Source organism: Scyliorhinus canicula, chromosome 3, assembly GCF_902713615.1.
Source record: "Scyliorhinus canicula chromosome 3, sScyCan1.1, whole genome shotgun sequence".
Classification (NCBI taxonomy): domain Eukaryota; kingdom Metazoa; phylum Chordata; class Chondrichthyes; order Carcharhiniformes; family Scyliorhinidae; genus Scyliorhinus; species Scyliorhinus canicula.
Window position 1 is genome coordinate 175,071,605 of NC_052148.1, and position 12,000 is coordinate 175,083,604.

Consider the following 12,000-nt stretch of genomic DNA (forward strand, 5'->3'; position numbering starts at 1 on the left):
GAATGGATCGGGGAGCTAATGGGAGGAGGGGGTGGCAAAGGGGGTTGGGTGCAGGCAGATTTTGGAAGCTAGGCAGGGAAGAACAAAGAGGGGTAAAATCTTTGTTGGGGGGTGGGGTTCACCCGATGTGCACAAGGCACCTCCTTTGAAAAATATGACCCCTTCCTTTCAACCTTTTCCCCACAGTTGTTTTAAAAACAACGTTCTCACCACGCCTGCCTATGCCAACCATGTTACTGTATAGGCAGCATAATATTTGGGTCAATTGTCTTATTAATAAGCTCAATTGCCTGTTATTTTTTTTTAAATGGCAGATTGGCTGCCAGTTTTAGTCCCCATCCACATATCATTTTATGGGGATTGGGTCGGGGTGGGCAGCAAGGCAGTGGGCTAGTCACCCATCATATTTTACATGACCCATCCACCGAAAACATGCCCAGCAGGGAGCTCTAAAATCCAGCTCGAAGTACAAATAGAAAATTAGAAAATCTTAGTATTCATTTACAGGAATATTCAAACAGTTTTTTTAAAAAGCAATCCGTTTTTGATACCACTGCAGTATCATGCTGCATGATTAAAGGTATAAGGGATGGGTTTCCTTGGGTCTTCTCTCACTTTAGTGCAATAATAGGACTTCCACTGAATGCCTGCTGTAGTTACACCAGCAAAGTGGAAGAAGCCTCAAGGAAATTCAGTCCCCATGGAATATTAATTGGTCACACCCGAAAGCTGCTTGTAAAGTGATGTAAAATGTTGATATTGTTCAAAGAGAGTCAATGGCAAATGTACATTTCTGATTGAGGAGACTTGAAGTTCTGGTTCCATGACTAAATCCTGGGGGTGAAATTGTCCATCAGTGATCCTGCAAAGTGAATGATAAACAATTGGTTGTTTCTCAGCCTGTCTCATTTTCTTTTCTGTGGAATGTTATCGCCTATTTTGCACCACTTCCGATGACTAATTTCATAATACATTATTGTATTCATATAAATCATGTTAAGATTTCAGATCAATCCTTGTGCAGTTTCCTCCAATATAAAAATAAATTACGTGCAGGTTAAACACTTGATTATGCACTCACAGTCATTTTCCCACTGCGGTTGGCTTCCTCTCGCTCTGCCAGTGCTATCAGGAAATTATCCTTTAGGTCTTTTCCTGCACTTGCCAATACCCTGCAAGGAGAAAAAACATAAATTGCCTTTTTTTAAAACTGGCTTTAAAGAATGCTGTCAAACGCTTCCTGCAAAGCTAATGTGAAATTATATACTTGTCAACAAGGGGACACAGTTGGGAACATGTGGAACACAAAGTTCAAAAAGTTGTGTAGAAATCAGTGCTAATTTGATCAGACAAATCTCTTCCAAAAGGCTTCAGCAAAATAAATATCTAAAGTGGGAAGGGAATGGCACTGATTGCTCCTCTGTTCTTTTGCATATACTGCAATCAGAGCTTTTAATTTATCCATAAAGCTTGAATGCTTGAGGGGGGGAGGGGGGGGGGGGGGGGCAAATCTGAACCTCAAAAAATGAGTGGGTTTTATTAGGTAAAAGGTTAATGTGTTAAACACCTCAAATTGACCTAAACCTCCCTCCGACCTGCCTACTTCTGATTTTAATGGAGGTGAATCTGGTGATTGGTTGACCGTGAAGCAGAAGTATTTTGAATTAGTTGACTAGGAAAGTTGCTGAAGTCAGTGAGATAATTACGTTAAAAGAACAAAAGTCAGAATAAATTGAATGATGTGGTGTTGGAGTACGAATGTATAGGGTTAATCCATTATTATAATAAGATTGCAAGCCACATTGTGAGATCTCAGTTTAAAATCCCGAGCCCCAGAAATCCCAGCAGCTAAACCCAAGTGATGACTCCTGGATCCAAGACTTAATGCCTCTTCACTTGCCTAATAATTCTTGTGTGCCTCCCTTGACAAACCTCCCCAACTCCAATTTTAGCCAATTTGCCCTGCACCATCGTTCCGATGTCCCCACAACCTCCCCAACATCTTCTTATTGCGTAGCCTCAGGTCTGCCACAGCAGGGCTCAGAATACCCTTGCCCTGGAGACTCAATCACATAAATCTATGCCATTGCAATTGTCAGCCATGTTCATCACCCGTGATAACCACCATATCCCTGACCCACTCCAACCTGGGGGTGTAGGCCTATCGTGTTTTGCTGTTTCCTCTGGACTGCTCCATGTACAACTGGAAGCCAAGCCTGTCAATCAGGATGGTTTCCGGATGAAGGACAATTCAGTGACATCACAAGCAATCTATGGTGCCGGAGTTCCTGACTTCCGGGTTACCCGTATCTTACTGAATTCTCAGCTCCTGGTGGATAAGGTCAGTTAAAATTCAGCTCAAAGCTGTAATATAGTTTTTACATGCAGCTGGGTGTGCAGTCTTGGTAATTTTTATACTATTTTTATGTTGCCAATGAGGAGTTGGGAGTGCACCTCTGGGCCCCAGAAAGAAACAGTGCGTTTTTCTCTTCCTATACTGCGTTCACACTTAACTGACCCCATTGCTAGCCTTCTGCCTCCCAACATCCGGTCCCCCCACCCCAACCAACCAAGGCCTGATTCCTACCAGAAGCAGCTGGCAGAATATCCAGTGAGATGCAGATGAGGCACATGAAAGTAGTGCCTCATAAATGGTCCAAACTCCAACAAGATCATACATGTTTGTCACTCAACCCACGCCATTAATTCTAATCTGGATTGTAGTATTTTGATTCCTCCGGGTGCTCCGGTTTCCTCCCACAGTCCAAAGATGAGCAGGTTAGGTGAATTGGCCATGATAAATTGCCCTTAGTGTCCACAAAAAGGTTAGGTGGGGTTACTGGGTTACGGGGATAGGGTGGCGGTGTGGGCTTAAGTAGGGTGCTCTTTCCAAGAGCCGGGGCAGACTCGATGGGCTGAATGGCCTCCTTCTGCACTGTAAATTCTATGTTCTAAGTAAGAAGTCTTACAACACCAGGTTAAAGTCCAACATGTTTGTTTCAAACACTTGCTTTCGGACCACTGCTCCTTCCTCAGGTGAATGAAGAGGTATGTTCCAGAAACATATATATAGACAAATTCAAAGATGCCAGACAATGCTTAGAATGCGAGCATTTGCAGGTAATTGAGACTTTACAGATCCAGAGATAGGGGTAACCCCAGGTTAAAGAGGTGTGAATTGTCTCAAACCAGGACAGTTGGTAGGATTTTGCAAGCCCGGGCAATTTTCAACTGCGCAACCTCAAACAAACCATTGTTTGCAGCAAATTACCCAGCCTTCAGAACAGCGACCACGACACCACACAACCCTGCCATGGCAATCTTTGCAAGACGTGCCAGATCATCGACATGGATACCACCATTACACGTGAGAACACCACCCACCAGGTACATGGTACATACTCGCGCAACTCGGGCAACGTTGTCTACCTCATACGCTGCAGGAAAGGATGTCCTGAAGCGTGGTACATTGGCGAGACCATGCAGACGCTGCGACAACGAATGAACAGACATCGCGCGACAATCACCAGGCAGGAATGTTCCCTTCCAGCCGGGGAACACTTCAGCAGTCAAGGGCATTCAGCCTCTGATCTCCGAGTAAGCGTTCTCCAAGGCGGCCTTCAGGACGCGCGACAACGCAGAATCGCCGAGCAGAAACTTATAGCCAAGTTATGCACACATGAGTAGGCCTCAACCGGGACCTGGGATTCATGTCGCATTACATTCATCCCCCACCATCTGGCCCGGGCTTGCAAAATCCTACCAACTGTCCTGTCTTGAGACAATTCACACCTCTTTAACCTGGGGTTACCCCTATCTCTGGATCTTTAAAGACTCAATTACCTGCGAATGCTCGCATTCTAAGCATTGTCTGGCATCTTTGAATTTGTCTATATATATGTTTCTGGAACATACCTCTTCATTCACCTGAGGAAGGAGCAGTGCTCCGAAAGCTAGTGTTTGGAACAAATATGTTGGACTTTAACCTGGTGTTGCAAGACTTCTTACTGTGCTCACCCCAGTCCAACGCCGGCATCTCAACATCTATGTTCTATGATTCTAGTTGATTGCCAATTAGTAAAATAATTGGATTTTACTTTGGTTACCAAACCTGACTAATTTCCATAACCACAGTATTTTGTTCACTTCAGAAACTAAGGAAGATCAGCATTTTCCCCATTTACAGTGCGCCGACAAATACGTAAAAGTAAGTACATGTTCACACCAGTTGCAAACCACAAAATTTATGAAGCATGCATTGTCGACATCAAAATGTAAATGATCACAAATTTACTCAAATATCAATGACCTCTCTGTAGTCATGGCAGTCATTGACTGGAAAGGCTGGAAGGATATCAATATCAGTTTCACGCTATTAAGCATTTACACTGGAGCATATATTGGTAGTTTATACCATTACTGTAACACTGACTAGTTTCTATTTTACCTACGTTATACAAAGTGGACTTTTTATCAGTTGCATTTAACATTTTCAGTCTAAACATGGTTGCAGTTTAACTGCCACTAGTCAAGAGAATTATACGTGCTGGGAAAATTCCCATTCACTTTTACAAAAAGATGTGCAGTGCACAGACTAGGGTATCAGAGCAGTAAAAAACCCTAATTGACTATTTATCTACTCCTTACAGTACTCTGTGCAATGTTCCAAATTGAGAAAGTTGGTTGCTAATTAAATTTTTGTAAAAGCCTAAAGATATTCAGCGTTTGGGGTGGGTTGGGAACAGTGTTAACAAAGGTAGTAGGGGCAGCACGGTGGTGCAGTGGTTGGCACTGCTGCCTCACGGCGCCGAGGACCCAGGTTTGATCCCGGCCCTGGGTCACTGTCCATGTGGAGTTTGCACATTTTCCCCGTGTTTGCATGGGTTTCGCCCCCACAACCTGAAGATGTGCAGGGTAGGTGATTGGGCACACTAAATTGCCCCTCAATTGGAAAAAATTAATTGGGTACTCTAATTTTATTTTTAAAAAAGAAAAAAAAACAAAGGACAGTATATTTTTTAACTCCACATCATTAACTGAAAGGCACATTCTGGCAAACAGTATAAATGCAATGGTGATTGCTAATATTTATTAATGTGGCAAGAACCGGAACAGTGCGATCTGGGAATAGAAAGAACAAAGCTGGTGCGTTAATCATAGTACTGATTACCCCAACCAAGGAAATACTGCAACTACTTGGACATCATTGAAGAGTGCCACCACAAAAAACAACTTGAATTTCAATGATATTCTTCATGTAAAATGCTTTATAGTGAATAACATGTACAAAGGAGGATACCAGATGGTGGTATAAGAAAAGTTTTGTGGGACTGAGAAGCAGCAGGGGCACCAAAGGCAGAAAGAGGAGAGATGTCAAGGAGGCTTAATGGAGGGAGGTATCAAAATGATGTGATTTAAAGGAGGCTTCAGGGGATAAGAATGTAGTGACTGAAGGATTTGTCTCCAATGGCACAGAAGGAATGAGGGGAAAAGTAATAGTCAGATGTCAGAGGAGAAGAAGCTGCCTGCAAGTATATACTACAATAGAAAATTGTTCATTCGGTCTGAAGTGAAGGCTGTGAATACAATGGCAAGTATGTTGAAGTCAAACATGGGGTAACTGGTGAAACATAACAAGGATAGAATGATGAGGAATAATGTCTGCCTAACCAACTTAACAGGAAACTCGCAAGATCAGATCAGCCCCCCATTTTACATCCCTCTCAATTTTACTTTCCACTGAAATCAGCAAAAATTGAAATTGGGTTGAATGCAGAACGAGCAACATTAACATAAGAACTAGGTGCAGGAGTAGGCCACCTAGCCCCTCGAACCTGCTCCGCCATTCAATGAGATCATGGCTGATCTTTTGTACTCAGCTCCACTTTCCGGCCCGAACACCATAACCCTTAATCCGTTTATTCTTCAAAAAACTATCTACCTTTATCTTAAAAACATTTAATGAAGGAGCCTCAACTGCTTCACTGGGCAGGGAATTCCATAGATTCACAACCCTTTGGGTGAAGAAGTTCCTCCTAAACTCAGTCCTAAATCTATTTCCCCTTATTTTGAGGCTGTGCCCCATAGTTCTGCTTTCACCCGCCAGTGGAAACAACCAGCCCGTATCTATTCCATTCATAATTTTATATGTTTCTAAATGATCCCCCCGCATCCTACAAATTCCAACGAGTACAGTCCCAGTCTACTCAACCTCTCTTCGTCATCCAACCCCTTCATAGAACATAGAACAGTACAGCACAGAACAGGCCCTTCGGCCCTCGATGTTGTGTCGAGCAATGATCACCCTACTCAAACCCACGTATCCACCCTATACCCGTAACCCAACAACCCCCCCTTAACCTTACTTTTTGGGACACTACGGGCAATTTAGCATGGCCAATCCACCTAACCTGCACATCTTTGGACTGTGGGAGGAAACCGGAGCACCCGGAGGAAACCCACGCACACACGGGGAGGACGTGCAGACTCCACACAGACAGTGACCCAGCCGGGAATCGAACTTGGGACCCTGGAGCTGTGAAGCATTTATGCTAACCACCATGCTACCGTGCTGCCCTTGGATTCAGCTCTTGGATTAATCTCGTGAATCTCCTCTGCACACCCTTCAGTGCCAGTACATCCTTTCTCAAGTAAGGAGAGCAAAACTGAACACAATACTCCAGGTGTGGCCGCACTAACACCTTATACAATTGCAGCATAACCTCCCTAGTCTTAAACTCCATCCCTCTAGCAACGAAGGACAAAATTACATTTGCCTTCTTAATCACCTGTTGCACCTGTAAACCAAACTTTTGCAACTCATGCACGAGCACACCCAGGTCTCTCTGCACAGCAGCATGTTTTAATATTTTATCATTTAAATAATAATCCCTTTTGCTGTTATTCCTACCAAAATGGAAAACGTCACATTTGTCAACATTGTATTCCATCTGCCAGACCCCAGTCCATTCAGTTAATCTATCCAAATCCCTCTGCAGACTTCCGGTATCCTCCGCACTTTTTGCTTTCCCACTCATCTTAGTGTCGTCTGCAAACTTGGACACATTGCACATGGTCCCCAACTCCAAATCATCTCTGTAAATTGTGAACAATTGAGGGCGAACACTGATCCCTCAGGGACACCAGTAGCTACTGATTCCCAACCAGAGAAACACCCATTAATCCCCACTCTTTGCTTTCTATTAATTAACCAATCCTCTATCCGGATCAGGATAGAGGATCAGCACGATCAGGGCAGCACGGTAGCATGGTGGTTAGCATAAATGCTTCACAGCTCCAGGGTCCCAGGTTCGATTCCCGGCTGGGTCACTGTCTGTGCGGAGTCTGCACGTCCTCCCCGTGTGTGCGTGGGTTTCCTCCGGGTGCTCCGGTTTCCTCCCACAGTCCAAAGATGTGCGGGTTAGGTGGATTGGCCATGCTAAATTGCCCGTAGTGTCCTAAAAAAAAGTAAGGTTAAGGGGGGGTTGTTGGGTTACGGGTATAGGGTGGATACGTGGGTTTGAGTAGGGTGATCATGGCTCGGCACAACATCGAGGGCCGAAGGGCCTGTTCTGTGCTGTACTGTTCTATTCTATTCTATTCTATCCATGCTACTACTTTACCCTTAATGCCATGCATCGTTATCTTATGCAGCACCTTTTCTGTGGCACCTTGTCAAAAGCTTTCTGTAAATCCAGATGTACCACATCTATTGGCTCCCCGTTATCTACCGCACTGGTAATGTCCTCAAAAAATTCCACTAAATTAGTTAGGCATGACCTGCCCTTTAAGAACTCATGCTGCGTCTGCCCAATAGGGCAATTTCCATCCAGATGCCTCGCTATTTCTTCCTTGACGATAGATTCCAGCATCTTCCTTACTACCGAAGTTAAGCTCACTGGCCTATAATTACCCGCTTTCTGCCTACCTCCTTTTTTAAACAGTGATGTCACGTTTGCTAATTTCCAATCCGCCGGGACCTCCCCAGAGTCTAGTGAATTTTGGTAAATTATCACTAGTGCATTTGCAATTTCCCTAGCCATCTCTTGTAGTACCCTGGGATGCATTCCATCAGGGCCAGGAGACTTGTCTACCTTTAGCCCAATTAGCTTGCCCATTACTACCTCCTTAGTGATAACAATCCTCTCAAGGTCCTCACCTGTCATAGCCTCATTTCCATCAGTCACCAGCATGTTATTTGTGTCTTCCACTGTGAACACCGACCCAAAAAACCCGTTCAGTTCCTCAGCCATTTCCTCATCTTCCATTATTAAATTTTCCTTCTCATCCTCTAAAGGACCAATATTTACTTTAGCCACTCTTTTTGTTTTATACATTTGTCGAAACTTTTACTGTCTGTTTTTATATTCTGAGCAAATTTACTCTCATAATCTATCTTATTCTTCTTTATAGCTTTTTTAGTAGCTTTCTGTTGCCCCCTGAAGATTTCCGAGTCCTCCTGTCTCCCACTAATCTTTGCCACTTTGTATGTTTTTTCCTTCAATTTGATACTCTCCCTTATTTCGTTAGATATCCACGGTCGATTTTTCCTCTTTCTATCATCCTTCCTTTTTGTTGGTATAAAACTTTGCTGAGCACTGTGAAAAATCGCTTGGAAGGTTCTCCACTGTTCCTCAACTGTTTCACCATAAAGTCTTCGCTCCCAGTCTACCTTAGCTAGCTCTTCTCTCATCCCATTGTAATCTCCTTTTGTTTAAGCACAAAACACTAGTGTTTGATTTTACGTTCTCACCCTCCATCTGTATTTTAAATTCCACCATATTGTGATCGCTCCTTCCGAAAGGATCCCTAACTATGAGATCATTAATCAATCCTGTCTCATTACACAGGACCAGATCTAGGACCGCTTGTTCCCTCATAGGTTCCATTGCATACTGTTCTAGGAAACTATCGTGGATACATTCTATAAACTCCTCAAGGCTGCCTTGACCGATCTGGTTAAACCAATCAACATGTAGATTAAAATCCCCCATGATAACTGCTGTACCATTTCTACATGTATCAGTAATTTCTTTGTTTATTGCCTGCCCCACCATAATGTTACTATTTGGTGGCCGATAGACTACTCCTATCAGTGATTTTTTCACCTTACTATTCCTGATTTCCACCCAAATGGATTCAACCTTATTCTCCATAGCACTGATGTCAGCCCTTACTATTGCCCGGATGTCATCCTTAAATAACAGAGCTACACCACCTCCCTTACCATCCACTCTGTCCTTCCGAATAGTTTGATACCCTTGGATATTTAACTCCCAGTCGTGACCATCCTTTAACCATGTTTCAGTAATGGCCACTGAATCACAGTCATTCACGATGATTTGCACCATCAACTCATTTACCTTATTCCGAATACTGCGAGCATTCAGGTAAAGTACACTTATGTTGGCTTTTATACCTTTGTTTTGAATCTTAACACCTTGATCAGTAACCTCTCCTAAGTTATTTTTCCTGTTAACTGTTCTCCTAATCTTCATGTAACAACCTGCCGCGTAATAACAAATATTAGCAATCACCGTTGCATTTATACTGTTTGCTAGAATGTGCCTTTCAGTTAATGATGTGGAGTTAATCTGATTATGTCAATTTCTCACAAAAAGTTTAGGGTAAAATTACTCCCATGAATGAATAGGAGACAATGCAAGCTGGTGCATCACACCGCCAATGTCAGCAGGGAGGCAGCAACAGAAACCATGTAATCTTCTTGTGAAAAGTGACCAAAGCCTTCAATTTCTATGCCACCCAAGGGAATCAGCTCCTTTTTCATGTACCACTCAATTATATTGCTAAATAGGGCGGCATGTGGCGCAGTGGTTAGCATTGGGACTGCAGCGCTGAGGACCCGGGTTCGAATCCTAGCCCTGGATCACTGTCCATGTGGAGTTTGCACATTCTCCCCATGTCTGCGTGGGTTTCACCCCCACAACCCAAAGATGTGCAGGGTAGGTGGATTGGCGTGCTAAATTGTCCCTTAATTGAAGAAAAAATAATTGGGTGCTCTAAATTTAACAAAAAAAATAAATTACATTGCTAAACAAGGCCTAGTTCACCTAGCACCCAACAACATAGACCACAGCAGCATAAGCAACAAGGAAATTGGTTGCAGGCTAGAGTGCATTATTGCATACATAAAGTAAATTCTGTAATCGACCACAAGGCCACATCTAGCTACTTTTATATCAACCATTGAAATTTATGTGAAGCTTGTCGGGAGATTATTGCACATTAATGTTGCTTCCGCGGCAAATGCTGTTGTTCTGATGAAACCAAAGAGTAAATATACCGTGTAACCTATAGTGTTTGGGCTGGCTCTTTGAAAAAGCCAGACAATTGGTCCCACTTCCCTGTTCTTCACTAATAGGTCTGCAAATAACATTTGAAACACCAAGCTCAGTGTTTTGTGCAACAGTACCACATATTGAGTTTGGGTGCTTGACTTAATCCCTGGTGTGCTCTCTCCTCACTCAATATTCTAAACCAATGTTCTATGCTAAACACAAAACTTGAATGGTAAAGGTAACAAAAGATTGAAGGCTGCCTCGTCAGAGCTTTAAGAGGTGCGTTTATGAATGTATAGCTGATGGAGATATCAACCCATGAGCGATGTACAATTGAGCTTTTACTGTCAAGCAAATAATTAGGTATTAAAAAATCAGCTGTTCATTTAAAATAGTATCCATTTATATAGTTGGAAAATCATAGCTTGCAATTGTCTGATTTTTTTTATTAATTCAAGGGATGTGAGTTTCACTGGCTAAGCCAGCATTCATTGCACATCCGTAATTGGCCTTGAGAAAGTGATGGTAAGCTGCCTTCTTGAACCACTGCAGTCCATATGGTGTAGGTACACCCACAGTAATGTTAGGGAGGGAGCTCCAGGATTTTTATTCAGTGACAGTGAAAGAACAGTGACATATTCACAAGTCAGGATGGTATGTGGCTTAGAGAGGAATATCCAGGTGGTAATGTTCCTATGTATATTCTGCCCCTGTCCTTTTAAATGGCAGTGATCGTGGTTTTTGAAAGAGTTGTCTGAGGAGCTTTGGTAAGTTCCTGCAGTGCATCTTATGGATGGTACACACTGCGTTACTGTGCATTAAGGGAATGAATGTTTGTAGAAGGAATGCCAATCAAGTGGGATGCTTTGTCCTGGATGGTGTCAAGCTTCTTGAGTGTCTACAGAATGATAGAATAATACATCACAGAAGAGGCCCTTCAGCCCACCGAGTTAGTACCGATGCATGAAAATCACCTGACCTGCCTACCTAATCCCATTTGCCAGTACTTGGCCCAGAGGCTTGAATGTTATGAGGTGGCTAGTGCTCATCCAGGTCCTTTTAAAGGATGTGAGGGAACCCATCTCTACCACCCTCCCAGGCAGTTCTGGGCTGTCTCCACCCTCTGGTTAAAAATCATTTCCTCAAATCCCCTAAACCTCCTGCCCCTCACCTTGAACATGTGTCGACTCGTAACTGACCCTTCAACTAAGGGGAATAACTGCTCCCTGTCCATCATGTCCATGCCTCTCATTATCTTGCACACCTTAATTAGGTCGCCTCTTCATCTTCTCTGTACCAACAGAAACAACCCAAGCCTTTCCAACCTATTTCATAACTTAAATGTTCCATCCCAGGCAACATCCTGGTGAATTGCCTCTGCACCCCTCCAGTGCAATGACATTCTTCCTATAATGTGGCGACCAGAACTGCACCCAATACCCCAACTGTGGCTTCACCAAAGTTCTGTACAACTCCACATGCCTACCTGCTTTTGTAATCTATGCCTCGATTGATAAAGGCAAGTGTCCCATATGCCTTTTTCATCACTCTATTAACCTGCCCTCCCACCTTCAGAGATCTATGGACAAACATGCCAAAGACCCTTTGTTCCTCGGAACTTCCCAATGTCAGGCCATTCATTGAATACTTGCTTGTCACATCAGTCTGTCCAAAGTGTATCATCTCACACTTTTCTGGGTTA

At 43.3% G+C, this 12,000-nt stretch overlaps 1 protein-coding gene across 1 annotated transcript in view; it reads right to left on the reverse strand.

The window, feature by feature from the left end:
• The window catches only part of cfap299 (cilia and flagella associated protein 299), a 792,024-nt gene that overhangs the window by 520,231 nt on the left and 259,793 nt on the right, over window positions 1–12,000 (reverse strand). The window contains exon 3 of the mRNA XM_038791783.1: window positions 1,082–1,172. Within this exon, the coding sequence (XP_038647711.1) occupies window positions 1,082–1,172 (91 nt within the window). The remainder of the gene's footprint in view (window positions 1–1,081; window positions 1,173–12,000) is intronic.